Source organism: Ixodes scapularis, unplaced genomic scaffold, assembly GCF_016920785.2.
Source record: "Ixodes scapularis isolate PalLabHiFi unplaced genomic scaffold, ASM1692078v2 PGA_scaffold5__190_contigs__length_132052651, whole genome shotgun sequence".
Lineage (NCBI taxonomy): Eukaryota > Metazoa > Arthropoda > Arachnida > Ixodida > Ixodidae > Ixodes > Ixodes scapularis.
This window is the reverse complement of record NW_024609880.1, coordinates 127,173,889-127,199,046: the sequence shown is the minus strand read 5'-3', so window position 1 is coordinate 127,199,046 and position 25,158 is coordinate 127,173,889. Positions and strand designations below refer to the sequence as shown.

Sequence of the window (25,158 nt, the reverse complement as noted above, 5' to 3'; positions counted from 1 at the left end):
TTCACGCCGCTTCGCGGTGACGGTGTGCGGCTGCTAATTACAAATCTATTAACCCACCTAGCCCCCCCACCCCCCGTACACGCCGCTTTGCGGCGTCCGGTCGGCAACCCAAGCCCCGCTGCCCCCCATGCACTTCCGTAAATAGAGTCGATACGATTTAGTTTAGCGATGTTTCGTCAACAACATTCGTTTTTTTAGTGTTAATGGTAAAAAAGAAATGTAAATATCGCCAAATGCCTCGACAAAACAAAATGTTCGAGAAAAAAAATAAAAAGAAGTAAGCCGGCCCACACCATAAATAGAACCCGGGTCTGACACGTATGAGGCAGACATCTCACCACCACTAAGTTACGCTACCTCTTCGGAAACTCGCATTGTATCCGCTGCCTATGTTGACGGCGGCAGCGCCTATCTCCAAGCAAGCAAGCAAAACTTTATTTTGTGTAAGGGCCTACGTCCTGGTCTGGACGGCCCGTCCGGCCCATGTCTCGCGGATGGATTCCGTAAGGTTACCGTGTAGCCTTGTTCGTGGAGCAAGGCTTTACGAACCAGCCAATCCGGCGTGCGTGAGCACCGCTGCTAGGGTTTGTATCGCCTGCGCGTTAAAAATATGCCCGCGCGGGTCGGGTGGCAGTGCCCTTGGTATTCCTTGGGCGCCGCCGGCCTGTGTCTGCTCTGCCCAGTGGCGGCCGTTTCAGGGGGGGCAAAACGCATGCCTTGCCCCCCCACTCTGAGAACTGGGGGGGCAAGTGCCCCCCTTGCCCCCCCGGTTGGTACGCCCATGCCAGTGCGTCATCATCACGTTCGCGCTAGCTGTGCTGTCATTGGCTGGACGCATCCGACAATCCGTCCGCCGTGCGAAAGTATCTGGCGCGTTGGACGCGCGTCGGATCGCCGATCCGACGTCTGATGCGACCAAATTTTTCGGATCAGGCAGTCGCATTGCCGGATCGGACGTCGGATCGGATGGATTTTTCGCACATGTGTCTCGCGCTTCACTCTCTTTCAGCGGAGACCAAACGCCACCCACGCATCCGCCCACAGCATTTTTCGCCCGGTTGATGAGCGCTGGAAAAGTGTATTCATAGCATTCGCAGTGCGACGAAAAGGCGGATTTGCTACCACAACCTAAACCAATCGCGCATTAAAAAAAAAAAAAAAAAAAAAAAAAAGAAGTTTGTGATTGCGGTTTATTTACTGTGCTTGATTAATCTGGTCGGTGACAGCAAACAAACAAAGACGACAAGCGCTATGACTATGCAATTTTTGGCGCTGCTTGATTAGAAAGTTTTAGCATAGACCGATCCAATGCAGAGCGCAAGTTCATCCGCTTCTTTTGCGGGGGTTGGCTCTGATTGGCTCTGATTAGCTCCGATTGAAAGGATAGTGGGTAGAAGACCTCAAGGCGGCTCAAGGCGGCTTGCTTCGAGTTCTACCTCTGCTATTCTTCGATCGGAGCCAATCTGAGCTCTGCGTCTTTCTGACGTCACCACAACTGTCCCCCCCCCCCCCCCCCCTCCCCCGCGCAAAAGACGCAGTCCCCGACAACGACACGATGCACGCGCAAGCATCCTTATCAAACTCATATCGGAACCATCTATTCCAACTCTCTATTGGTTCCATTGCATTGTCGTCTGCGGTCAGACGTATAGTGAAACGGAGTATATGGAATGACACTCTAGGCTCACTATTCACATGGAGCTCCGCGAATCATGGAGGCCGGAAGAAACGTCGTCACTATAGCCACCTAGAAAACCAAGTCTGCATTTGTGGCACTGAGCCAATAGCACCCATAGTGAGGCATGCTGGTTGCCACAAACGCAAACATTACTGCGTGCCGAAAAAAAAAAAAATTCTAAGCGCGTTACGCCGCAAGTATTTCTACACGCCGCCCGCTTTAAGTAACACAGTTTTACTACAGCGTGTGTCGGAAAAGTTTCCGGAAGCCAACTGGAGCGGGAAGTCTTTTAGTGCCTTCTCCAGAGACCATCCGCTCGTATATACCACGGAAAAAGTTGGCTTTGCACCAAGGGTAGGTTCTGGGAGTTCTCGCGCAAACCCTCCCTGGAACACTCTATACCAGTTTGGGTCGAATGTACGTTTTCGAAATCAAAAATAGATCGGCCTCGGTACCCTCACCACGATGGCGTCGACGTTAGTAGAGTACAGCGTGCAATAAAACGAAACAAAGAAGACTTTAATTTGCGGGATATGACGGCTCCTCGATGTCTGTAAAAAAAAAAAAAAAAAAAAATTGTCTTATTAATTAATGTAGCGCCTCTGTGCTTCAAGCAGTTGTCAGCATTCTTTGGCCTCACTCAGTATTCCATCTTTAAAACCTACTTATTCGATACTGTGGCGGATTCCGAACAAAACTATCTGGTTTTCCAGCTCCGCCAATTATTGTGATTAAATTGTGCCAGCACGAAGATCGCGAGATTATTGGAATCCTGGACACTATGATAAACACCAATTTATAGATTAATTACGAATACTTGTGCGTGGTGGTGGTGGTACTGGTGTTTGCCTGACGTGAGGTTTTTCTCACTGGCTGTGGAAAAGTTAGAAAAACCTCACGTCGGGCAAACACGTCAGGCTCATCTTCAGGCTGCAAGTGCTCGATCAAAACACCGACGTACACGTTTCGCCTAAGACAATGACAAAGCCCCTACAGGCTTTCATAAATCCCAATATTCAACATAGTTCGTGTCTTGGAAGCTTTCTTTTTTTAATTTAGGGTGTTTTTTGTTTTTTGGGGGCGGGGGGGGGGGGGGGGGGGGGTATTTTCGCCAAAGATTGGGAATTTTTCGGTATATATATTAAAAAAAAAAAAAAAAAGATCGGAGTATATCGAGGCTTATGGTGAAAAAAATAAGATACGACATTTTCCAACCTCCAGGTGATACTTGGAAAGCGTCCCCGTACCGATAAGAAAAAGAGACAAGATATCTGAAACAAGAAGCCTCGCAGACATCGGGGGCTGTGTTCCGGCTGAGCACAAGCCGTACATTAAGGTTTTGACTCCCCGTGAAACTTGGGAATTGCTCATTCGAGGACTGGCTCCTATTCGGATTTTTTTCGCTTTTCACCGATTTGGATAGAACCGACTCTGGTGTTAACTTTTGGTGTTTATCGGTATTTACCGAAAGCACGGAACCTTATATATAGCTACATTTGTGATTAAAACCTCTTACTATTAATATTATTATTAATTGCGCAACTACCCCCTTCCACTGCCCGACTTGGCAACAGATTCACAAGAGTAAGTAAACAGGCGAGCTGGCTGATGTTACACATATTTGAAAAAAAAAAAAAAAAAAGAGACGACGGACGAACAAGGGGACAAACACAAAACATCTGTCCCTTCTTCGTTTTTTTTTTTTTTTATATGTCTAACTTAGTTTTTACCTTTTTTAAACTAATTTTTAAATGCCTCTAGCGTACCTCAGTGTGACTTCTTCATTGCACACCTGGAAGTGGTAAGGCCTGAGGTATTATTTAGGAGCCATCTTGCGAGTGGTACTTGTAAATACCTCCGGCGCGCAGCTCTTTCAAGATGATTCATCGATGTCGTTCACCCGAGCGCGTCTTGAGCTCTTGGTTCGCCATTTCCCCCGTCGGCAGAGCCCCCACGAGAAGGCGTTCGTGGACTCCCAGACGGCGTCCCTGAAGCGCGTGGTGCGGTCCTCGGCCAAGGCGACCTGCATCCCGAGGTTCTACTACCCGCAGGGAAAGCCCCTCACCGCAGCCCAGGTGGACGGCCACCTCAAGAAGGTGTGCGCCGCCTTCGCCGTGTTCCGCGACGGCAGGGCCACCCGCAGCAACTTCGCCGCCATCGCCAGGGTAAGGGACACTGGCTGCATGATATAGGTAGTTTTTGGTGGATCGTTTTACCCTCTTTCTTGATTGCACTCTCCGCAAACGAAGACGCCATTACTGCGTGCGCGCTCTGCTGGCCTTCCCTGCACAGTTCCGAGTGTTGCGGGACGGCGAAAACGAGTGCTTTTGTGCCATGCGCGCCTCTTACGTTTAAAGAGTATAAAAGCCCCGGGCACACCCTTTTGGGTGTTATAAAGGTGCTTCGGCGGCTTGCACCCCCTTTCAGCACTCCATTTGCTGGAGTGCTGAAAGCGGATATGTTATCCCTCCCTCGCGTTCCAGCACGAGGGAGCGGTAACTATTTGCTTGAAATTGCTTCAGCGGAGATTGTTTTGGCGACCACGTCGAATAGTTATGGCCTGCACTAATTCGTCTTAGTTGGAGACACAGTTCACGAACCCCGTGAAATCGTTTCATGCGAAATATGGGCGAGAAACAGACAAGGCAGCATGTTTGCAACCCTTTTTACGGTAGAGGTGACCCCGACGAAATGAGTGCCGAAAGTGCATGTTTATTTCGCGCAGGAAAAGTGAATGGCCATAATTCCGGAGTTGTGAGTTGCTTTGTGACTCATGATTTGTTGTTTCTGTGTATGTAGTACGTGCTTTAAGTAAACTGTATGTGTACAGGAACGTCGGAAATGTACAGAATATTTCAATGACTTGTTTTCGATTGACCTTTCGTTTTGCGCTCTCTCGCTTCCATTTAAGGCCTGCGGGATTCCCCTGTACTGGAAAATGCCGCTGTTCGTGGCGTGCGGCGGCGAGTCGAGGGGATACGTCACGAGCGATCACTTTACGGGTTTCTGGAAGAGGTGCGTATCTTGATTTTCTTCTCGATGTTTGCCTCTCAATGCAGACGAATTAATAACACTGGCAAAGCATGCGTGAATAAACAACAGAAACAAATGTATTGCTTCGTTTCTATCGAACCCCAGTATCTCGATGAAAACTCCTCCATTACTCAGCATGGGGCCCCAGTCGTCGGGATATACAGTAGTAAATAAATAATATTAACTGACAAACCTCTCTTTTTTTTTTTCGTGGATTGACAGTTTTATTTGGAGTTGTGGCCTGGGTCACAATAATGCGATAACTAGATTCCGTCGATGGGAATGGACGCGACAGATATCAGTCTGGCGGCGTAATAATAAATAGCGACCTTCTTAGAAAAACAAAAACAAAAAAAAAAACTTTTAGTTTTTTTTTTTTTTGGTGAAGAAGGAAGATTAGCGAAGCTGTACTATGGTGGGAATGAAGTAAGGGCCGTTCGCAATTCGGCAAGACAGAGTGGAAAGGCTCGAAAGGTTGGTGATTTGAGGACGGACATGATCCTGGGGAAACTAATCCTTAACAACTCCACAGTAAAAAAAAAAAAAAAAAAAAAAGAAGAAAAGTATGCGTTTAGCTATAATAAGTTTTGATAGTATAGATACGATCTCAGCAGGGAAATATTGAGGTAAAGGATAATTTTCATTACTTCCAGGATAGTCTCTGGGGGTCGTGACGAACCAACCTGGTTCGTCAAGATTCTAAGCAAAGGGACGAGAAACTATCTCCTTCCCGACGACTTTATTCCAATGATGCAGGTATGTACAACTTTACACAGGTCAGTAACAATGGATGCTCCTGTTAATGAACGTAATGGTTACTGTTGGAAAGAATGACAACGTCAAATACGGCATAAGATACTTCACTTTTCATTTTACTGTTTCGACAGGATGTGATAGACACTCATCCAGGATTGACATTTCTCAAGGAAGCCGTGGAATTCCACTCAAGATACATTAATACGGTGAGCCACCTATGTTTCCCCCCTACACACGTTTATGTCTAATGGAAACCGTAGAGGTAGATTATGTCCTTATGTCTTGCTCTTTGACGGCGTATAGTTCAGTCCCTACACCGCTCGGTGTAAATTTTATGTTGAATTTTAATGTTAATGGCAACCACACGTCTTATTAGGCATGCGAAGTAAAAATGCCACTACATATTTGTAGTGTTATGTCACACGCCATCAAAATACATTTGTATCAGGCGATAGTTATTAATGTAACAGCCTCATAGTGGTATTACAGAGGGTAGCAAGTAGAAATTAAGCAGAAAAAAGAACCCACAAAATATTCACGTTATTAGACTGTGTCCTCGTGAGCCCTTTGTGACTGTCGTGTTAGGTTATGTGCTGATATGTAATTACTTTTCTTTTAATATCTCTTTATATATATTTTTTGCAGGTGATTGCTAGGATATTTTATTGTGTAAATAGATCGTGGAGTGGCAGGATTACCATTCCCGAACTCAGGAAAAGCAATTTCTTACAAGTAAGTCTTTTTGCTACAAAATTACCCTATTCAATTAAAACACACACTCACACACACAGGCGTACGCACACACACGCGCGCACAAACACACACGCACGCACGCACGCACACACGCACGCACACACTCAGGCACGCACACACACGCACACGCGCGCACACACACACACACGCGCGAAACATAGATTTCCTCTGGAGAACTGTTTAGCGTTATAAGTGTTGCCAAAACGGGACCAAACAGGCACAAAATATCTATCTTCAAGGCAACGGCGTCACGTATACTAGAATAATATGCATCATGTAATTTTTTATGGCCACATTAAAAACGATCACATGACTTTTCACACACCAAAAATAAATAGTAAAAATCGCCCTTTTTCAGATAATTGGCCTTAGTACTTGCCTTATTTCCTGGATTATTGAGGGCCGATTGCTTGAACTTTTACAAATATTCATGCCCCAGTGCGTGCAGCTATTATAGTCCAAAATTAGCACTTTAATGTTCTCGGTGCCAAGTTTGACCATTTTTAGTTCAAACGATAAAGTTAAAAAATATATAGCAGCCACTAAAGCACACTGTCTAAAAGCAGAAGTCATGTGAAAGTTGCCCTAAGTGTCAATAAATTAAATGTTTATTAAAATGCTTTCAATTTCGCCACCGGTGACGGCAAAACTTTCTGACCGCCCGTTTTTACCTCCAGGACAAAATATTTCGAGAACCAAATTAGTAAATACAATACAATTGGTACGGTTGTTGTAGTTATGAAATTGGTCAAACTATACTACAGTTAATTTAAAATTTGTTAAACACTTTTCTTGCACAATTTAAGATAAAATTGCCCTTGAACATAGCTGCAATAGAGAAAAAAATGGATAATTTGCGGATTCCGGTTTAATTAAGTAATTGAGTACCGCAGTCTACAGTCACTAACGATCTAAGCTGAACGCTAGCGTGGACGCTAATCTCCAGGTGCTGTCACTTCTGGAAGACGAGGAGGACATCAACCAGATTACAGAGTACTTCTCGTACGAGCATTTCTACGTCATCTACTGCAAGTTCTGGGAACTCGACAAAGACCACGACCTGTACATCGACAGGTACGACTTGTCACGACACAACGAGGGAGGTAAGTCCTCGCTTCACGTCGTAAGAACGCTTGCACGCCCGAATTCCAAGGCGATATAACGTCATGTTTGATACATCACACGCGTCAGTGATCCCTTCTTGGCACATATGTCCGGTCCAAAATAAGTGTATACCTCGATTAATTGTTCGAAATATGAGAAGCAATAGGACGTAAAGATTGAACAGAGACATACAATGAACAGAGAAAGAGAAATTGCAACTATACGACCCGAAAGATGCAGTGCAGAGTAAGGAAGGAGTTATAACTGTCATAATAATAATAATAATAAATCCTTTATTGCACAGTCTTTCGTACAGTGAAATCAATGGCCCACTTAAGCGCGCAAGCGCTTGTGTGCGGGACCATGGCAACCCAGCAACGCACTCAAACAGTGCATACATCTCGCTCAAAACAAAAGTAAATGATGGCAGTCACATCCATGCTCAAAACAAGTGTACAGAATGTTAAAATCGTGGTGACGAGTCCGCTGGGAAAATAGATAATACATGAGAATTGATAACATTTATAATTCAAACCGACAACACCATTCCTTGAGCTTCTGTTTGGCTACTTTTAAAGATGGCAAGTCGCATAAATCTTGAGGAAGTTTATTAAAGTAGGAGGGAACATAGTATTTTCTTAAACGTCGTCCGTAATTTGTGTATACCATAGGGATAGAAAAGGTTTCCGAATGTCTTAGGGTCTTTTGTCTGGTGACTCTGTGCTTGTAATTATTTTTATTATAATAATATTTTATTAGAACAACAAATTCCATTAATTCCTCTATTTGCAATATTTGGAGGGAGGCCAATTTTTCTGCTTTATCAAGGTTTTCATATTTCGAACCATAGGCAATGCTAGTCATGCCTTTTTGAAGGATGCACACAGGGACAGGAGGTAAATCGAAGGACGCCTCAGAGCTTTGAGTAGTAGCGCTTTCTTCAGAAAAACTGTGGGAACGGAAATACGTTTAGAAATGCAAACGTTTCCTAAAAAAAACCAAAAAAACAAAAAAAAAACCGAAAAACATTGGTTGATTGGAATTAGTCTTTGTCCTTTGATTTTAGCTTTGTAACAAAAGATCGATTCCAATTTTAATTTCAGCCATCTCTATGCGGATGATTGAAAGAATATTTTCCGGTGCCGTGACAAGGTAGGTATATAGCTTTTTTCCCTGCACAATCTTTCGCTTCAACGCTAAAAAAAAAGGCTTTATTTATATTTAGTGATTGCAATCTTATCTTGCACGCGTCCATACACTGGTTCCCAGTGTTGTGATATTTGTGCACCAGCACCTTAATCAGGTGAATTTTAGGCGCGAGTTCGGGGCATTCTTGGTGCATTCAAGGTGCGCCATGGATGCCCTTCAACAAATCAATCTAAATTGTAAAAAAAAGAATGATAACAAACGCATTGATTGGCGGTGAGGGCAGTAAAATTGGCGCTACGATAACCTGTAATCGAACCAGGATATTCATAGTAATGATGTCCGTATAGCTCCCATATAGGAAATCCATGGGACTTTATGGCGACTGCTGGACGTTTTTGTGAGAATCGGTGCTGTTGGAGCCTTTCTTTTCTCACGCTGTCACTGTGCGTCCTCTGACAGGGGTCCCGTGCAAAGGGAAGGAAAAATGAGCTACAGCGAGTTCGTCTGGTTCATCATGTCAGAAGAAGACAAGAGGCATCCCAGGAGGTTAGTGCCTCTTCTCTACTGTAAGTTGTAATTAAAGAGATGCCCTAAAGAGGACTTACGCGCTGTGGGCGTCAAAAAGGTCGTACGGAAAGAAGCAGGGAAAAATTCTATCCTGTTTTATGTTTGTCCCTTGTGCCTACTCACGTTCTAAACTTGCGCGAAGTTGTACAGACTGCACACTAAAACAATCCGTTCTAAATCAGCTAACTAAGAACGTTAAACGGAGTGTAAAAAAACAGTTTTTTTTTTTTTTTTTCACTTTCGAGCGCAGTTGATTCCGAGAGTTTACTTACGTGCTTGTTGAGCGTAAGCAGTGACTGACGTAAGACCAACGCCGTCATCGCAAACCGCGATTTTAGTGACGTCATGGTGCTTATGACCATGCCGCGCTGGCATCCTTCGCTTTTTGTGCCGTTGGTTCCGCCGTCTTGCTCCGCGTATGCGCCTTCCGAGTCACGATCAGCTTCGAACGCATTGTTGCTTCTGTCTGTTGATTTAATTTAGGACGACAGACGCTATGGTCATATATAGTACAGCATCTTCATTGTTCTTGACGAAATCGTCGCACGTAGATTACGCACGGCGGTCAGATGGTCGGTACAATTAGCAGTCACGTAGTCACCTGACCTGATGGACGGTCACATGACGATGTCACGCGACGCCACCGTGTCACGTGATCCGACATCTACGTGTGACCTGGTCACGCGGTCGGTATACCGTTACGTTGATGACATCCCATGAACGTCATCTGCTAAATTTGGCGGGCAATGCTTCACGCGAGACATAACACACTTCCGTAACGCACTTCCATGGCGAACTTCCGTGACGCAGTTAGGTCACGCTGGAATGTGCCCAGTACTCTCATATAACATCTTCCACGTTAAAACTCTCGGGTTGCACTGCCTGTACCGTACTAAATTTAATCGGTAACACACACAGATGTAAGTCAAAACGCAATTGCTGCATTCGTACATCAGAAGAGTTTTTGAAGCTTGCAAAACTATGGCGCGTATCTGCGCATGGCAGCCCCTCGCTATGCTGCTTCCCAGCACCGCTAGAGCGCGTTGGGAGAAACATCCTTCTCAGGCGGGAGAGATTGTGTTGTTTTGACCAGGTTATATAGCTTGTCTATGTGCAGCCACTCGAAACGTTACAGATGGAAAGTTCACGCGACTATATTCAGTACACTTGTACTGAATATTGTACAAGAAGAAACACGCAGACGGCAGCGCTTGTACCGTCTGCGTGTTTCTTCTCTTTCGTCCGTGTGTGGTTGCGCTGTTTTTACATTATGATCAGTACACTACGCTATGCACGCATTCGGGCGCACGTTGACCATTTATGTTTGCCCAGTGGTTTGCCCCAACGACCTTGTTGTAACTGCATTTACTTTTCTTCCAAAACCTCAATATACAAAAGAATAGATGTACTAAAGTTACTTATGAATCCTATAGCCTGTTTCATAGCTTAGAAATACAGCAGTTTCATTAAAAATGGTCGTACTCATTAGGTACTATCGGACCAAAATGCAATAAAGGAGAGTGAGCATAATGTTTCACACATTTTTCGTGCTGCCTATTAATTGTTTCATGATAAAATCCTGCATTTTTGTGCATTCTTAATGTTCTTTTCCGGCTTTGAAGATTCAGTGATTGTCGCAGATATGTCGTGTAACAACCTGCCAAAATCGCAGTTGCAGCTGTGGTTGCATATACGGTCTCAAACTATGTAGCCAAGGCTTGGAAAATATAAGATGCACAAGAACGCAATATTCCTACTCCAAAATGGTGAACGGTATGCCAGCCACGTATGGAAACACAAAGCTCACATCGCCCCTGTGGGCAGCTTGCTCTGAGTTCTAACAAATAGCTCTCTTTCTTTTGTTTTGTTTTTCAGCATAGAGTACTGGTTCCGGTGCATGGATATAGATGGCGATGGGTACTTGTCCATGTATGAGTTGGATTACTTCTACGAGGAGCAACTGACACGCATGGAGGCACTTGGCATTGAGACGCTACCTTTTGGAGACTGCCTCTGCCAGGTATGTGCTGCTATTTAACTATGTTATAGGTTCAACCTATTCCTTTTGATTTTGTCGTTAGTCATCAGCCTTGGGAATGTGGAAGTAATTCTTTCAGTGCCTCAATTTAAGTCTCATGAAGATACTGTGACTCATGTATGCTTCTGAAATATCACCCGTATATTCTAGACAAATGAAGGAGGACTATATACAGGGTGAAACAAGGAGACGCCAGGCTCTTTAAATCGACCGGAAAGTTCGGTTTCTTAACCTATCGCGCTACGACTTTGTGCAGCGTTGCCCACAGATGGTGCATTTTTTTTTTTGTAAAATTTGCAAAGAGCGAACTTACCCGAGGAAAAAGTAAAGAAAGAAAAGGCTTAGCTCCTATGGAAACGCAGCGACGCCACCGGTCTTCAAACAACACGGCGCCGTTTCGCACGGGAGACAAGAGATGGCGCAACGAACGCCGCCAACGAACGAGCATACGGCGCCGAGAGCCGGCGTCTTTAGCAGACAATCTTTTCGACTCAAAAGCGGCGCGAGTTCCGCAGGCGGTGACAGTCGCAGAAACAAAAACAGGCGCGATAACAACAAGGAACTGCAGTTCTTCGTCTGCTAAAGACGCTGGCTCTCGGCGCCGTATGCTCGTTCGTTGACGGCGTTCGTTGCGCCATCTCTTGTCTCCCGTGCGAAACGGCGCCGTGTTGTTTGAAGACCGGTGGCGTCGCTGCGTTTCCATAAGAACTAAGCCTTTTTCTTTCTTTACTTTTTCCTCAGGTAAATTCGTCTTTGCAAATTTTACAAAAAAAGAAAAAAAGCACCATCTGTGGGCAACGCTGCACAAAGTCGTAGCACGATAGGTTAAGAAACCGAATTTCCGGTCGATTTAAAGAGCCTGGCGTCTCCTTGTGTCACCCTGTACTATGCAGGAATACGCAAAATTTGCAAGCTTTTTCAAGAATTGGGAGCAGATTGCTTTACTCAATTTTGCCATAGTTTCAGCATAGAGTTATTAAAACAGCAACCCTCAGGAAACGCACAAAGTTATTGCACATTTACGGCCACACCTTAGCAGTTATTACGAGCATTATTTCAAGAAATAATAGATATAGTTAAAACTAATATTTAAATTATGATAAAGAAGCGTGGACATGACAAAACATTTTAAATGTTCTAACATTGATTAAAATAAAGTGGTTAATGAATCACATCAGCATTAGAAAGGTTAATATATTCTCGGCTTAACAGGACACACTATATATCTACGAGGTGCGATCAAAAAGCTCCGAGACTTATTTTGTGGCGTAAAAATAGAGGGCAGGACGGTGATGCGTGTGCAACTGTCGAAGGACGGTGATGCGTGTGCAACTGTCGAGGGTGTTCATGTGTCATTAGGACAAATGGCGTCGCTTTGTGAACAATTGAAGCTGAACTACACGAAGTTTTGTAACCACGTGCACGAGCTCATCGGCACTTTCAGTATAAAGCAAGGAAGGAATTTCTATTCTGCGTCAAACTGGCAAAATCTGGAACAGAGTCCTCAAAATGAGTCAACAAACTTACGAAAAACAAAATTATTCATGAGAGGCCTCTCGAGTGGCGCTCGAACTTCAAGAATGACAGAACTTTAGTGGAAGAAGAAGGAAGTCTGGGAAGGTCGCACTACCTCTCTTTGTGAGTTTCCAGTGATGTTCTGCCATTCCTGAAATCCAAGCACCCCTCAAAACACCTCGCACGACTCACTTCTTTTTCGCTATTAAGTCTGCCGACTCAGCCAAATGTATCTCTTTCCGATTTGCCAAGTTTGATGTAGGACTGATGTTCGCTTTGGTTGCAGTCCATGCTGAAATCGGCTTTGTGCTCGTACACATGGTCACAAAAACCCATGTGACACAGCTACGAATTCTCATAGAATGATGTCCTTTAGGAAAATGACGCATGAAGGTCCCTACCTTCAACAGCTGTGTACGCATCACCATTGCTACCCTTTCTTTTAACACTACAAAACTAGTCCCGGAATGTTTTAGTCACACCTTGTACATTCTAAAATGCCCGCTCATCTACTTTTCGGCAGAGCCCACGGCGGATCAATCACCGTTCTAAGCAATGCATCCAGTGGGTGGCGAGGCCCAAGAAATGGTTGTTTGTAAACGCAATCTGCACAGGGATATTGAGCATGACGTTTTGTTTGCCTATCGCCTCTAAACAGAAGGCGTTTTCCAGCCAAACCGTTTTTTTTTTCGCCTCGTCAATCCCTGGACGCGTAAACTGTAGATCGCAATGATGGGCCTCTTGTGTGCATTGCAGGAAAGTAGGGGGGCAGGCATTATTTTTCAATGCAACTTAGGGGAAAGGGTTTCGCCTCCAACATAATTGCACTGTGGCGAAGTAACCCTGGCAGAATTGATGCCGCAGTGCCGCTTGTCCACAATACGCTACCATATGCATACAAAAAAAAAAAAACAAAAAAAAACACTCTTTCATGCTGCTTGTTCAGCAATCGCTATGACTGCTGTAAAAATATGCCAGACATAATTTTCTGTACAACAAAGTTAGTGAAGTGATTTTCGATTTTTATATGTTCTGTTACTAAATTATTTTTCCTAATTCCAAAATGCCGAAACTAATTAATTTACTAATTAGGGCAACCATTTGGTAGAATCATTAATTTTGGAGCTCTTGCTGAGCATCTAACTGCTTATAACGTCAGAAGCAAATGTATAAATACCGTTTCAAGGCACACATCTTGATGTATGAACATCAAGAGAAGACATTGTGATGTCTCGACAAAGTATCCCCATGACCCCAAGTGCTTACCTTCCAATATGCACTCCAGATGTTGGACATGATCCAGCCGCGAAAGAAGGACAAGGTATCCCTGGCGGACCTGAAGAGGTGCAAGATGACGCCCATCTTTTTCGACACTTTCTTTAACCTGGAAAAGTATCTGGATCATGAACAGCGTGATCCGTTTGCATCTCAAAGGGTAAGGGCTCAGGTTTTAACAGAATAGCGTTAAGGAACTTGTGTCGCAGAAAAGCAGATGTCGGTGGCGTAACGGGAAAATCCTGATTGGTCGATAGGGTCATGACGTCACAGCCATATGACCTCGCGCGGGAACTTCAAACAACCCACAACGCTCACGTGACGTCACGCGTGGAATGAAAGGGACTAAAAAGCATTACATGGAATGCAAATCAAAGGTCGTCGCATATCTCAAATGATTTCACTTCATAAAGTAATTAATTCTTAAAAGACACACTATTGACTAAGCCATGTCCGCCACACGTTCTGCTCACTGGCAGGAAGAACATGAGAAGCGAATGAGAAGACGATGCGAATGGCGCCCGATAATGCGATCGCGTTGCACTCTTAAAGGCAAAGTTTAAGCGTCCTCCAAGTTTTTTTTTTTTTTTCATTGTGTATCGGTGTTTAAGTTAAGTCCCTAAACATTAAACACGAGCATATATTTCATTTGCATTTGTCCCAAAATTGCGAGTACACATTCTTACTTTTCTTGGGTGTACTCGCTGCACAACCACATGCGTGGAGGAATTCTCCTTCTGAACTGCAAAGTTTGAGCCCGTAGTTTTCATAGATTACTGAAAAGAAAATAGATTTTAGAACAAGTGCGTTAGAGGACTAAAAAAAAAAAAACACAGAAGACCGACAATTACAATTACATTGTTTTATTGCCACCCCCAGTGCCCCAAGGACCCTGAACGAAAATAAACGGTGTTGGTGATTTAAACAATCAGATGGCTGGTGAATTTGTGATGATACAGTTTCACACCATTTAGTTTAATCTTCAATACGTTTTTTAGCGTTGGTTGCACGTCTCCTAGAATGGCTATACGTTATCGTAACAGCCCTTTTTATTCACAACAGTCACAATAACAAACAACAGAAATTGCACATACAGTCATGTCTCGTTTACATGGACCCCATTAATAAGGATACCCCGCTATATAGACACCATTTTCGGGGACAAACTGAGAAAATACATGCATTTTTATCTCGTCATTATGGACTACTCACATTATGGACGATTTATGGAGGAGCGTAGGTGTCCATATAACATATCACTGTAGCCGTATATTTATTCATTTATTTAGTTTTAACATTCTGCCATCCAGTAAAACAATCAGTTTAGTCCTTGGAGTTTATTCTAACGAAGAAAAGTTAGTCGATTGAACTAGAAAATGTAACGAAATAGACAATTCCTGTCACGCTGTGGGGAATATGAAATGCTGCGGGGGCATTTGTCATATGAAAAATATGGAAACAACCATACAAATATTTTTAAGGCATGCTCTGCACAAATGTTAGTCATATTTAAATTCAATCATAGTAGAACAAACAGTTCTTAGATAGCAGTTGATCTTTTTTGTAAATTGGCTTTACTGTATATTTTATAGGAAACTGAATACAGATGGAGTATCACAGATTCGCTGAAATCTGACTGCAACGCTCAACTGTTTTGTGTTACTGCAAAGCCCACCAGAGAACCAACATTTATTACTAGTATAAGTGAGCACAGTTTAGTTTGTCATGACACGTCATTGCTGCCTATACTGGTATGATTCGTGGTAACCATAGTTACAATATAAATTAAATAAAAGAACTTAATTTTTATCAGTACTATGTAAAAGTTGAGTGAATAAAAGGGGAAAAAATCTCACATCTATCACGAGTTGCACTTTTCGTCCTATAGCCTCACTTATCTCATTTTGTTTTCTGCCTCTTTTTAGGACCATGACGGTGACGGGCTAGAGATTTCTGACTGGGACAGGTTTGCCGCCGAGGAATACGAGCTTCTAGTCGCTGAAGAAGGAAACCTTGAAAATCATGATCTGTGAGTTACTGATGTATTTTCACTACTATTTGGTACGATTCTACATTCACTTCTAAACAAAATATAAAGAATGAGGACTATAAACCATTGCTATTCGATCACAGATTTCCATAAATGATGTTTTACGCAAGTACACGAGGAGACTTGGCACCTCTCAAAGTAATATGTTCTCAAAAATGGTCAAACTCTGGTACGCTATGTTTCACTTTCTGTCAACTGTGCACAGAAAAGCCGCAGCTGTCTCAGTTCCTCTCCTCTAACGTTAAAATGTAAAAAAAAAGAAAAAAGAAAAAAACACTAGCAATTATGCTCGAATAAAGTGAAATCTTTGGGGTTATATAGAAGCCAAACGCAAGAATGCGGCTACTTTTTTCCATAGGAGTGGATCGCCGCCCCGAGAATTACTCTACTTGCTGTCTACTTCAATTGGATCCCACGACCTGCCCGAAAGCTAATGTCGGCCGAGCGTCTAGCCTATGTCTAAGAAAATCTATGGACATATTTAGGGCAGCTCTTAATTAAGGTTAGTAGTCTCTCGAGTAAAACATCACTCGCTTCGGCTGAACTCTGAATGTGCTTATATACTAGCCGCAGAGTTCCTTCTTTAACATCCAAAGTTCAAACTGCTAGATAACGTAACCATGTGCATGTGCACTCTCCAGTCGGCGCATGTGCTCCCGCCTCCCCCTGAAAAGGGCGCTTCTCCCCATGTCACCGGTGCAATGAAGGAAAGTGGCACATCAAGGAGCCCCAAAGCACGGACTCACTTTATTGCTCTAGCATCCAATTAACAATGAAATGGCTGTAGTCTGGCTTTGTACGAATATATGTACTTCTTTCCTAAAGTAGTTACTTCACATAAGAGCTGAAAACCAGTCTCACAGATATCAAATAAGCATGGCCATATTGAAAAAAATTGCAACAAGTTGGTTGACCTAATTATTTGATTGAAAGTACAGAGGGAAGCTACCAGGCTACTTCACAACTCAGCCTATTTTATGTCATTAGCTTTTCACGTATTCGAGAGGGACGTATTATGCATCGGCGATAAAAGTACAGCATGGACGAAATGGATTGAACACATCTTAAACTGACCGCATAAATCGGTTTCTTAACTTATCGCGCTGGGATTTTCTACAGAGGTGCTCGAAGCTGGTGCATTCATTAATCGAGAGTATAAATACATAAAACCTCTAAAGTCAAAAGAAAAAAAAAATAAACACTTGCTTCGTCTGTGGAAAAATTATCCCTAAGCCTTTCATTTCAAAGGCATCGGAAAATCGTTGTGGGCTATTCTGCCGTTTACTACAATTTAAAAAAAAATGGACTTACCTTTTTTTCACTTTATTTGGCCCAAATAAGCGCCACAGTAAACATATTTTTTTAGTGTACATGCAAAGTATGGGGAAAACAGGTTTTGATTCTTCTTGAATTACTCAGGTCAGTCAACCTTTCCTCAATTTTAACGAAAGCTTCCACCGACTTCAGGCACCTGTGTGGGAAATCCCAGCGCGATAAGTTAAGAAACCGATTTTTGCGATCAGTTTAAAGTGCGTTCCATCCATTTCGCCCACGCTGTATAATGTTCACAATGCCGTTTCCTCACTCCCAAAGCTGGTTATATCATTAAACTAAAGCAGCCAACACACAAAACTAAAAACACCGACGTGTATTAATCTCAAGTGATGCGTACAATTTGTTAGTTCGATTATGACTATTGTTAAGGTATCTAAAATCTTTTTCTAGAAAGAAGTCTTGGATGCACCACCGTCGATTAAGCTGATGTTACATTCTTTACTCAATCGAAAATAATAGGAAGACACCATATTCTTTACTCAGTCGAAAATAATAGGAAGACACCATATTCTTTACTCAGTCGAAAATAATAGGCTTTACCCATTTTGCTTTTTTAAATGTTGCAGATGATACAGAAGTTCCCATACAGAAGCCGTACATATACAGGGCTCGATGAATCGAGAGATTATTGATTCTGCAACCGTGCCCTTTCAGGATGTACGGCGACTACGATCCAGACGACGATGACCTGTCGCCCCACTTGGACAAGCTGGGAGAGCCCTTCCGCTGCCGAGGGCGAGGTGGAAACCTCGATGACGACGAGTATGACTACGCGGAAACGGACGCGGACTACCACTACTGAAGCCACCAAGATCGGCCAAATCCTGCGAGCCATGAAGTGACTAGAGTCCTTTGAAAGTGTTTTTTTTTTCCTCAAAACCGGTGAAAAGGAGAGCCGAACAGCACACAGCTGTCGGCCCTAGGTGTGCTGTTAAGACGACGTGAAACATGACGCAACCATCTTTCAGCTTCTACAGCCACATGGAACATCGGTACAAGTGCGCCCTACCGTGTAGAATTTAAGAGCGGTTTACATCCTTCAGTGCAGCATGCAAGTCACTACAGTTGCCTTACATGAACTACGGCAAAATATTGTTTTTGATGAGAGTGCAATAGTCCAGTTGTCGACGTTTATTTGGCTTCTTTTCCACGGGGAAAAAGTCACAATTCATATCATATAGCAAATGGTCCACTGCAGCCTTCTTCGCTGTAACTTTCTGAGCCTGCGTATTTAAAATATTGTTTATCGTCCTTAAAACAAACTGCAAATTTTTTTAGCCAGCATATTTTATTTTCTACATTACCTCTGTAGGTCATCTCGGGAGTTCTCTGGAGAATTGCAGGAGGCGTGGATGTGAGCACGACTTCGGAAACTGCTTTGTCTGTCCTAGTGCTCGTGCAAACCAGCGATTTCCCTACACCCCCCCCCCCCCCCCCCGTTTTTTTTTAAGGCAACGACTCCTCTATTCTCAAGCCCTTCCCCCCCCCCTAATTTCAATTCCTGGGAAAACCCCTGGTGCAAACGCAACTACTTTTTGGACCTCTGCTTTCTCCTTTTGCCCTTCATAGCATTGCACAGAACTTATGAGACAAAGAAAAATATAATATATATTATTTATAGACAAAGGCATTGTCTTGAGCAAGGTTTGCCACATCAAGGGAAGGCCTTGATCATGAAAGCTAAAATGTAAGAGCAGTCATAATTGAACGAGCAAAGGGAACATATTTTGTATGTAAACCCAAATTGAGATATAACACAGAGCTACAAGATGTCTTTCTTCGGGCAAATTGCAGAAGACAAAAATAGTTGACATGAGGCTTGAAAGTGGTAAGGTCACGTAACTAAAAGTAGATTGGTTTTAGAGTTCCTCGTCTAATGTCAATGATTAAAACTCGGTTTGTTGCACGACGTCAGTCTATATTGTGATAACCATAAAATTCCCAAGTTTGGGGAAGCTAACTAAATATTTGTGCTATTAAATGAAACTCATGCCTCTTCTCTGCAGTAAAGATAATTCATTATGACATGGTTTTCTGAGTAATAGGGAGACAGGGGATGGAAGTTCTTAACTACTGTTTGCGGTACTTACAAACCTTCAGGAATATTCTTAATTCATTTTAAACTAAACATTTGGTATCTTTAAAGATAACTAAAGACACCTAAAAAACATATTAAGAATAGGGACAAGGACAAATCGCTCTCTGCCAAAGATAGATTCACTATACTTCATTTTTTTTAAAGAGGGTTGCACGGGCCACCATTTATTTTACAAGTGCTTTACTACTATGACGCAATGCCCATTTGGTATCCTAGATGATGGGTTTTCAAACTACGATGTAGGAGACAAATAGTATCTACACTTGAAGGAAAGCTGTCACCAAATTGTATTCTGGTCAAGTATATTTTTATTAGAGAGGATAGTATATACCACCAAAACATTCTGCAATTTACCTTGTTATTGGACATGCAGCACTTAGGTATCATTATCTTCTTTAAAGCTTGCTGCCTAAAACAAAACGCAAGCTGGACTCATGACCGTATTTGAATAACATACAGATAAGAGCTCATCCAAGAAAGGAAGAAATGAAGGGAGGTTTAGCACAATGAGCCAATTGAAATCAAAGAAGTGACATGACAACTGGCATCTAGCATGGCTTATCATAGCAAAAATGTGAGAGTATAACTCAGAAGGGTCTTACTCTCACGAGTCACCAATTGCTTGTAACTGCCGTAGTACCGATTTTTGTCTCATTATTTTGAAGTTTTGAAAATGCTTGAAATTGCCAGTACCCACAGGTTAACCAGCTACTTTCTTTTCCATCGCAGTTTGCCTTTAACTTCTAGTCTAATGAATGGAAGTATGACTAACATTTAACATGAAGGGTCACACCCTGTTGGTGAGATGAGCAATGAAGCTGAATAGAATTTGTGCAAACTACAACTTTTTCTGGTCCTACTTTCTAGTCCATTCAGAGCAATTTGTATGTATGGCATAATAAATTTATTGGCATAAATTACTAGCTACATAGTCTCATTAGTTATCTGCAGTTATGTGTAAATGTATTGTAAATTAAGATTGATAGCATAGTTCATTATTTACAAATATGTGCAAAGGCTAAGACACCTACCAAAACATGCGTGAAAATCCTTGACATACTTATGAAACCTGCTTTTCGTGATACCCATGTCCCCTACTGGCAGCAAACAGTTGAATATTTTTAGGGTACAAAAGCAGCAAATACTATTTTAACAGAGCTAACAGCCTCTGGAGATAACCGGAAAATACCGAGCATCCGCCCATTCTATTTTAAGCGCCTACTCCTCAATTTTGTAACATTCAGAAAATACAGAAAAGAGATATCTTTACATATTGTAGACCTAAAGAGTGCCCATTCACCAATTTTACATGATTATCTTCAAATTATGAGTGGATGCTTGCTCGGGATTTTAAAGGTAGGCATTTGTACTAAATGACTAATATTCGTCTGCTACCATCTTTTTTTTTTTTCTGAACATGATGTGCCACATTTTATACATTAAGACTAAGGTCCTCCCATAAACACTTTGTTTGCATTCGGCTTGTCAGTGTTTGCAAATTGTTATTCAGTACAAAGATGTTTTTCCCTCTTTTCATCCCAGTTTTGTGTTTATTAATTAAGCATCAATCGGCCTCATTGTTAAAGAGTTAGCTGAAACAATGTTCATATGTAAATATGACCAAATCATTTTTTGTGTCCGAGTGTATGTAGCATCTAGGATGTTTCTGCAGAGATATAAATGCTAGAACTTTTATTTATAAGACTACAGAGTTGCAAGCAGTGACCACTCTAGGCTATAGAGCAGTGGTTTTCAAACTCTGGAGCATGCACCTCCAGGGATGCTCGAGTGTTTAATTATTTTCTACTATATTCATTAGTGCAAACTGGGTTGCACAGGCTACAAAATATATGTTTCCCTAAGTGTAGATTTAATTGGTCAAGTGCATAATCACTTGATGCGAGGAAAATCCCAGTATCACAACTGAAGATAAAAATGCAACACAGCAGGGGAATCAAATTTGTTATGCTTAACAAGCTAGCTGCTTTCAAGATATTTTTTGTTTTTACCGAAGTATGGGCAAACTCTACGAGAAGTAGCCCTTGCTGTATTTAATTCTAAGCTTTTTAAAATACAATCTAGAATATATTCAGAGAACCAAGAATACAAGTGACACTCCACTCAAAATGCTTGGAAACCACTGGTCTTTAAAGGAAAAGGAAACCATGCTTTTAAAAGTGCAAGTAGGGTATGCATTGCTTGCTTAACAGAGTATAAGAAATGAAGTTTACCTTAAGTAGAAAAAAGCTGCCATGAGAAAACTGTAAATACAATGGCATAACTTCTAGCTCTTTGTCATCACTTTTTCCCAGAAAGTTGCTGTGGGGAGACGGCGATTCCCATGCGTAGTGCACAGACATACTATGCCAACCAGAGTGCCTTCGAGAGAGAAACAAAAAAGAATTGCTTCGTTTGTGCATGATGAATGAAGCTAGCATATTTATTAGTTTGATTGAGTTGTTTGCGAGTTTCTTTTATGCATCTAATTTGTTTCACAAGTGTACAAATTTCTGCTGTGAAATAAAACTTCTTACATAACTGTGTGTCCTATGAACTGCATCTCCTCATTAAATAATGTATCCTTTGTAGTCTTGTGCGAATAGTGGATTTTGAGTTCGAAGCGAATACTGGTTTTGGCTGAATATTTTCGATTTGAATATCAAATAGTTTTTCCACGCATTTCACTACCATTGCATAATGCTTAGACGAAAACCCAGCTAAACTTGTGAAGGTTGTTCCACTTGTTCATTGATAAGCTAAGTTTATCCATATTTTTGAACTGTGTCTTCATAAGGTCTCATGTTTTGGGATGGCAATTAAACGAGGAATTAGACAAAAAATGAATCCCAAAGAGATGGCCAGCTATACCCAATTGAGTGAATTTACAAATCTTGCTATATAAAATATTCCTTCTTTAACCTCGAGTTAAAAAAGAAATAATTGCGCATGTTGAATGCAGGTTGAAAGGGCATCTCGGCCTACCATAGTATTATACTCCTGCATAACTGTCAGTTTAATTTTGGAACTTTTACTACAATATAGATATGCACTTTTACTAAGTTTTCATTTATTCCCAAATACAGCCGGCACGTATGCACCATCCCGCTTTGAATGTATGCTTTTCTTCCAAGCACGCAATTGCGATATTCATACTTTTCCAAGTGTTTATCTCGGTGGGTTACCCCGTTGAGTGCGCTTCTTACCGAGCACTGATGTAATGCAGAGAAGCAATACCCACGGAGCTCGCATCCGTGGGTATTGCTTCTCCTCTCGGCACCAGTTCTCAAAGAGAAGCGCACTCAAAGGGGCTAACCCACCGCAATCAACACTTCGAAAAACGCGAATAGTGCAGTTCTTTTCGAAGTGAATATTGAATAGTCTATTATTCGAAACATATATTCGAAATTTCGAATATTCGCACAACGCTAATCCTTTGCCTTACTACACCAGCCATAGATTGTCTTTCAAACCATTTCAAATGAGCAGAATTCTCTAAATTAGTGCAAGGTGTCCCACAGATATCCTTTGCGTTTACCCACAATGAGAAATGAAAATACCTTCTCAGAAATATAATCTTAACTGATTTTTCACAGCGACAGAATGGTTTAAGATGTATTAACACGAAAATCAAAATGCAACAGCTGCTGCGAGGCACTTTAAATACATAAATAAATAAATAACTAGATTAGTTACAGGTACATAATTATCACCATAGCTCCAAGGATTTATCTACTGCATCTATATGAGAAGAGAGTTAGCAGCCACACCACTGGTGGTCAGGCAGTGTTAATACAAGAAACATAAGCTCAAAATTCGACCAGCAAGAGGTGGCTATAGTTAGAGTAACTGTATATGCTCCGCTTGCGGGGCTCTGCAAGCAGAGCCTATACAGTTACTCTAGCTATAGTAAGTTACAGGTCAAGAAGGTAGCGGCAAATGGCCCTCAAAGGGATTCATACATCCCTCTGCCACCACCGCATCCAATAGCGTCCCATCGTTTTTGTGACGTTGTGACCAATGCGGGAGAGGGTTTTGCCTTCCTGTAAATATTTGCCTTATCTTTCGACTTTGACTTAGCGTTGTGGAGGCCACGAGAGGAAGGTTAGAGTTTCCCCCCTTCGATGGAAACAAATACGACTTTGGGGGGTTAGGTTCCCCCTCCGATGGATACAAAGCCCACTTTCAGGAGCTCGGTTCCTTCTCCAATGAATACAAAGGTCGCTTTCTTTAAGAGTGGGGGTTGTAGACAAGTTGGCATCATTCTGTAGCCAATATCTATTCATTGATGCGGAACAAGGGTCGTTTCCAGTGAACTATTCTCTCTACTACAGATGAATTTGAACCGGGCGCATCACGCTTGTGGGAGGAGCTTCTACTATCTTCTTGACTTGTAACCGACTAGAGTGACCACAAAGGATATACCAAACAGTTTAAGGATGAGAGTCAAGGCTTGGCAAGGCCAGTTTCTCCCATTCTTGTTGACTGAAATGGACAACATTCGGATCCACGAACGGCCAGTTGTGCAGTTGAAAAACTACATCTGATAAAACATTTTGCGGACACCGCACAATGCCATAGACCCGTATGGCCAGTAGAAGTTATTAGCTTCTTCCGAACTGGGGTGGGGGGAGCGGAGCAGAGGTGCTTATGCAAAGATTGGCATGCTTTCAAAGGCCCAAGACATCCACACAATGTCCCTACTTTGGTAAGGGAGCCACTGGCAGAATCAAAATGCTCAAAACTCCCAACCTTGGTATATGAAAGAATTCAGTTACCGTGAGAAGGTTTCAGGTCAACTAGGAGCAATAGGAGGCGCGTAGGGCTTGGGTTCGTCCGATTGATCGATCCAAGCACACCTTACATCAAATAGGCACAAAACTAAAAGCGTGAAAGATAAGACGCGCAAAGGAAGCGAACGATGCGCCCGAAACGTCGCCTGCTTCCTTTCCTCTTCTTTTTTGCACGTCTTACCTTTCACGCTTTGGGTTTTGTGCCTTTTCACGTGCCGGCAGCACCACAACCTTACATCAGATGTCTGCGACATATGACGAGAACGGGTGTAGGACTCAGAACCCAAAGTCGTCGTCCTTTTCTGAATCCCATCCAGACGTCTCAATGGCACCTTCCAAGTCAAAATCCTCTTCGACGTCGTACTTGAAGTCGGGATCTCCGGGTTTCTTGCAGTTCTTTTCGAAGGTGAGGTTCATGAGGTCCTTTTTCCTCTGAAGCGTGTCGTCGTCCACTTTGTTGAGATCTTCTTCGGGGTTGAGGGTGAACTCTTTCGCGACGATTTCTAAGCACTCGTCCAGAGATTTACCCTTCATGCTCTCCTGAGCGAGACGCAGCATTTTTTCCACTTGCACCAGCGACGCACTCCCGAAGATCGCAGCGTGCCGGTCGCGAAGGGATTCGGCGACGTTTCGGACGTTTGAGTTCTTGGACATGTCACGAATCGGCATCGTCCTTTGGTGCAGCTTCCCACTGGGCGTTTCGTAAATCACGATCAATGCAGGACCCTTGAATCGTATTCCAATCTTTTTTAAAACCATTTTTGTGGAAGAAGCCATCATCGAACTAAGAGGCAAGATGGTAAGATCGTGATCGTGCTTTTCACAGCATTACTGTCACGCCTGAAAGGATGCTATTATCACTGCCTCTGTGATACAGACGGAATAACTGTGTTATTATCTTTTTAAGAAGCATTTTCTGCCGCTTTTAAATCGGCGGGAAATAATTTAAACACTCGCCTACCGACATTCGCCACCTCCACAATCAACATCACAAAACGGAAATGGGGCATGGCGTAA

At 42.6% G+C, this 25,158-nt stretch overlaps 2 protein-coding genes across 3 annotated transcripts in view; one reads left to right on the top strand and one right to left on the bottom strand.

Annotated features, from left to right (window-relative positions):
- LOC8052637 (flocculation protein FLO11) overlaps positions 1–21,886 on the top strand; it is a 53,551-nt gene extending 31,665 nt beyond the window's left edge. The window contains exons 2-13 of one of the 2 annotated variants that reach the window (XM_029982419.4): positions 3,625–3,843; positions 4,590–4,693; positions 5,365–5,467; positions 5,599–5,673; positions 6,113–6,199; positions 7,167–7,323; positions 8,428–8,476; positions 8,933–9,019; positions 10,916–11,060; positions 13,879–14,028; positions 15,794–15,897; positions 17,908–21,886. In XM_029982419.4, coding sequence (XP_029838279.3) covers positions 3,625–3,843; positions 4,590–4,693; positions 5,365–5,467; positions 5,599–5,673; positions 6,113–6,199; positions 7,167–7,323; positions 8,428–8,476; positions 8,933–9,019; positions 10,916–11,060; positions 13,879–14,028; positions 15,794–15,897; positions 17,908–18,055 — 1,428 coding nt within the window. In that variant the 3' untranslated portion in view covers positions 18,056–21,886. Of the gene's footprint in view, positions 1–3,624; positions 3,844–4,589; positions 4,694–5,364; positions 5,468–5,598; positions 5,674–6,112; positions 6,200–7,166; positions 7,324–8,427; positions 8,477–8,932; positions 9,020–10,915; positions 11,061–13,878; positions 14,029–15,793; positions 15,898–16,276; positions 16,421–17,907 lie in introns of those variants that run through there. The other variant, XM_042293794.1, reaches the window with a different exon arrangement.
- LOC8052636 (centrosomal protein of 19 kDa) lies at positions 20,016–24,921 on the bottom strand. Its single transcript, XM_029982418.4, has one exon. The coding sequence runs from the start codon at positions 24,919–24,921 to the stop codon at positions 24,418–24,420; it is 504 nt and encodes a 167-aa protein (XP_029838278.1). The 3' UTR covers positions 20,016–24,417.
- Between the last annotated feature and the right edge of the window lie 237 nt (positions 24,922–25,158).

What these genes read in the sequence shown, in the direction of transcription:
- LOC8052636 (XM_029982418.4), bottom strand. Translation starts at nt 24,921, where the DNA reads ATGATGGCTTCTTCCACAAAAATGGTTTTAAAAAAGATTGGAATACGA.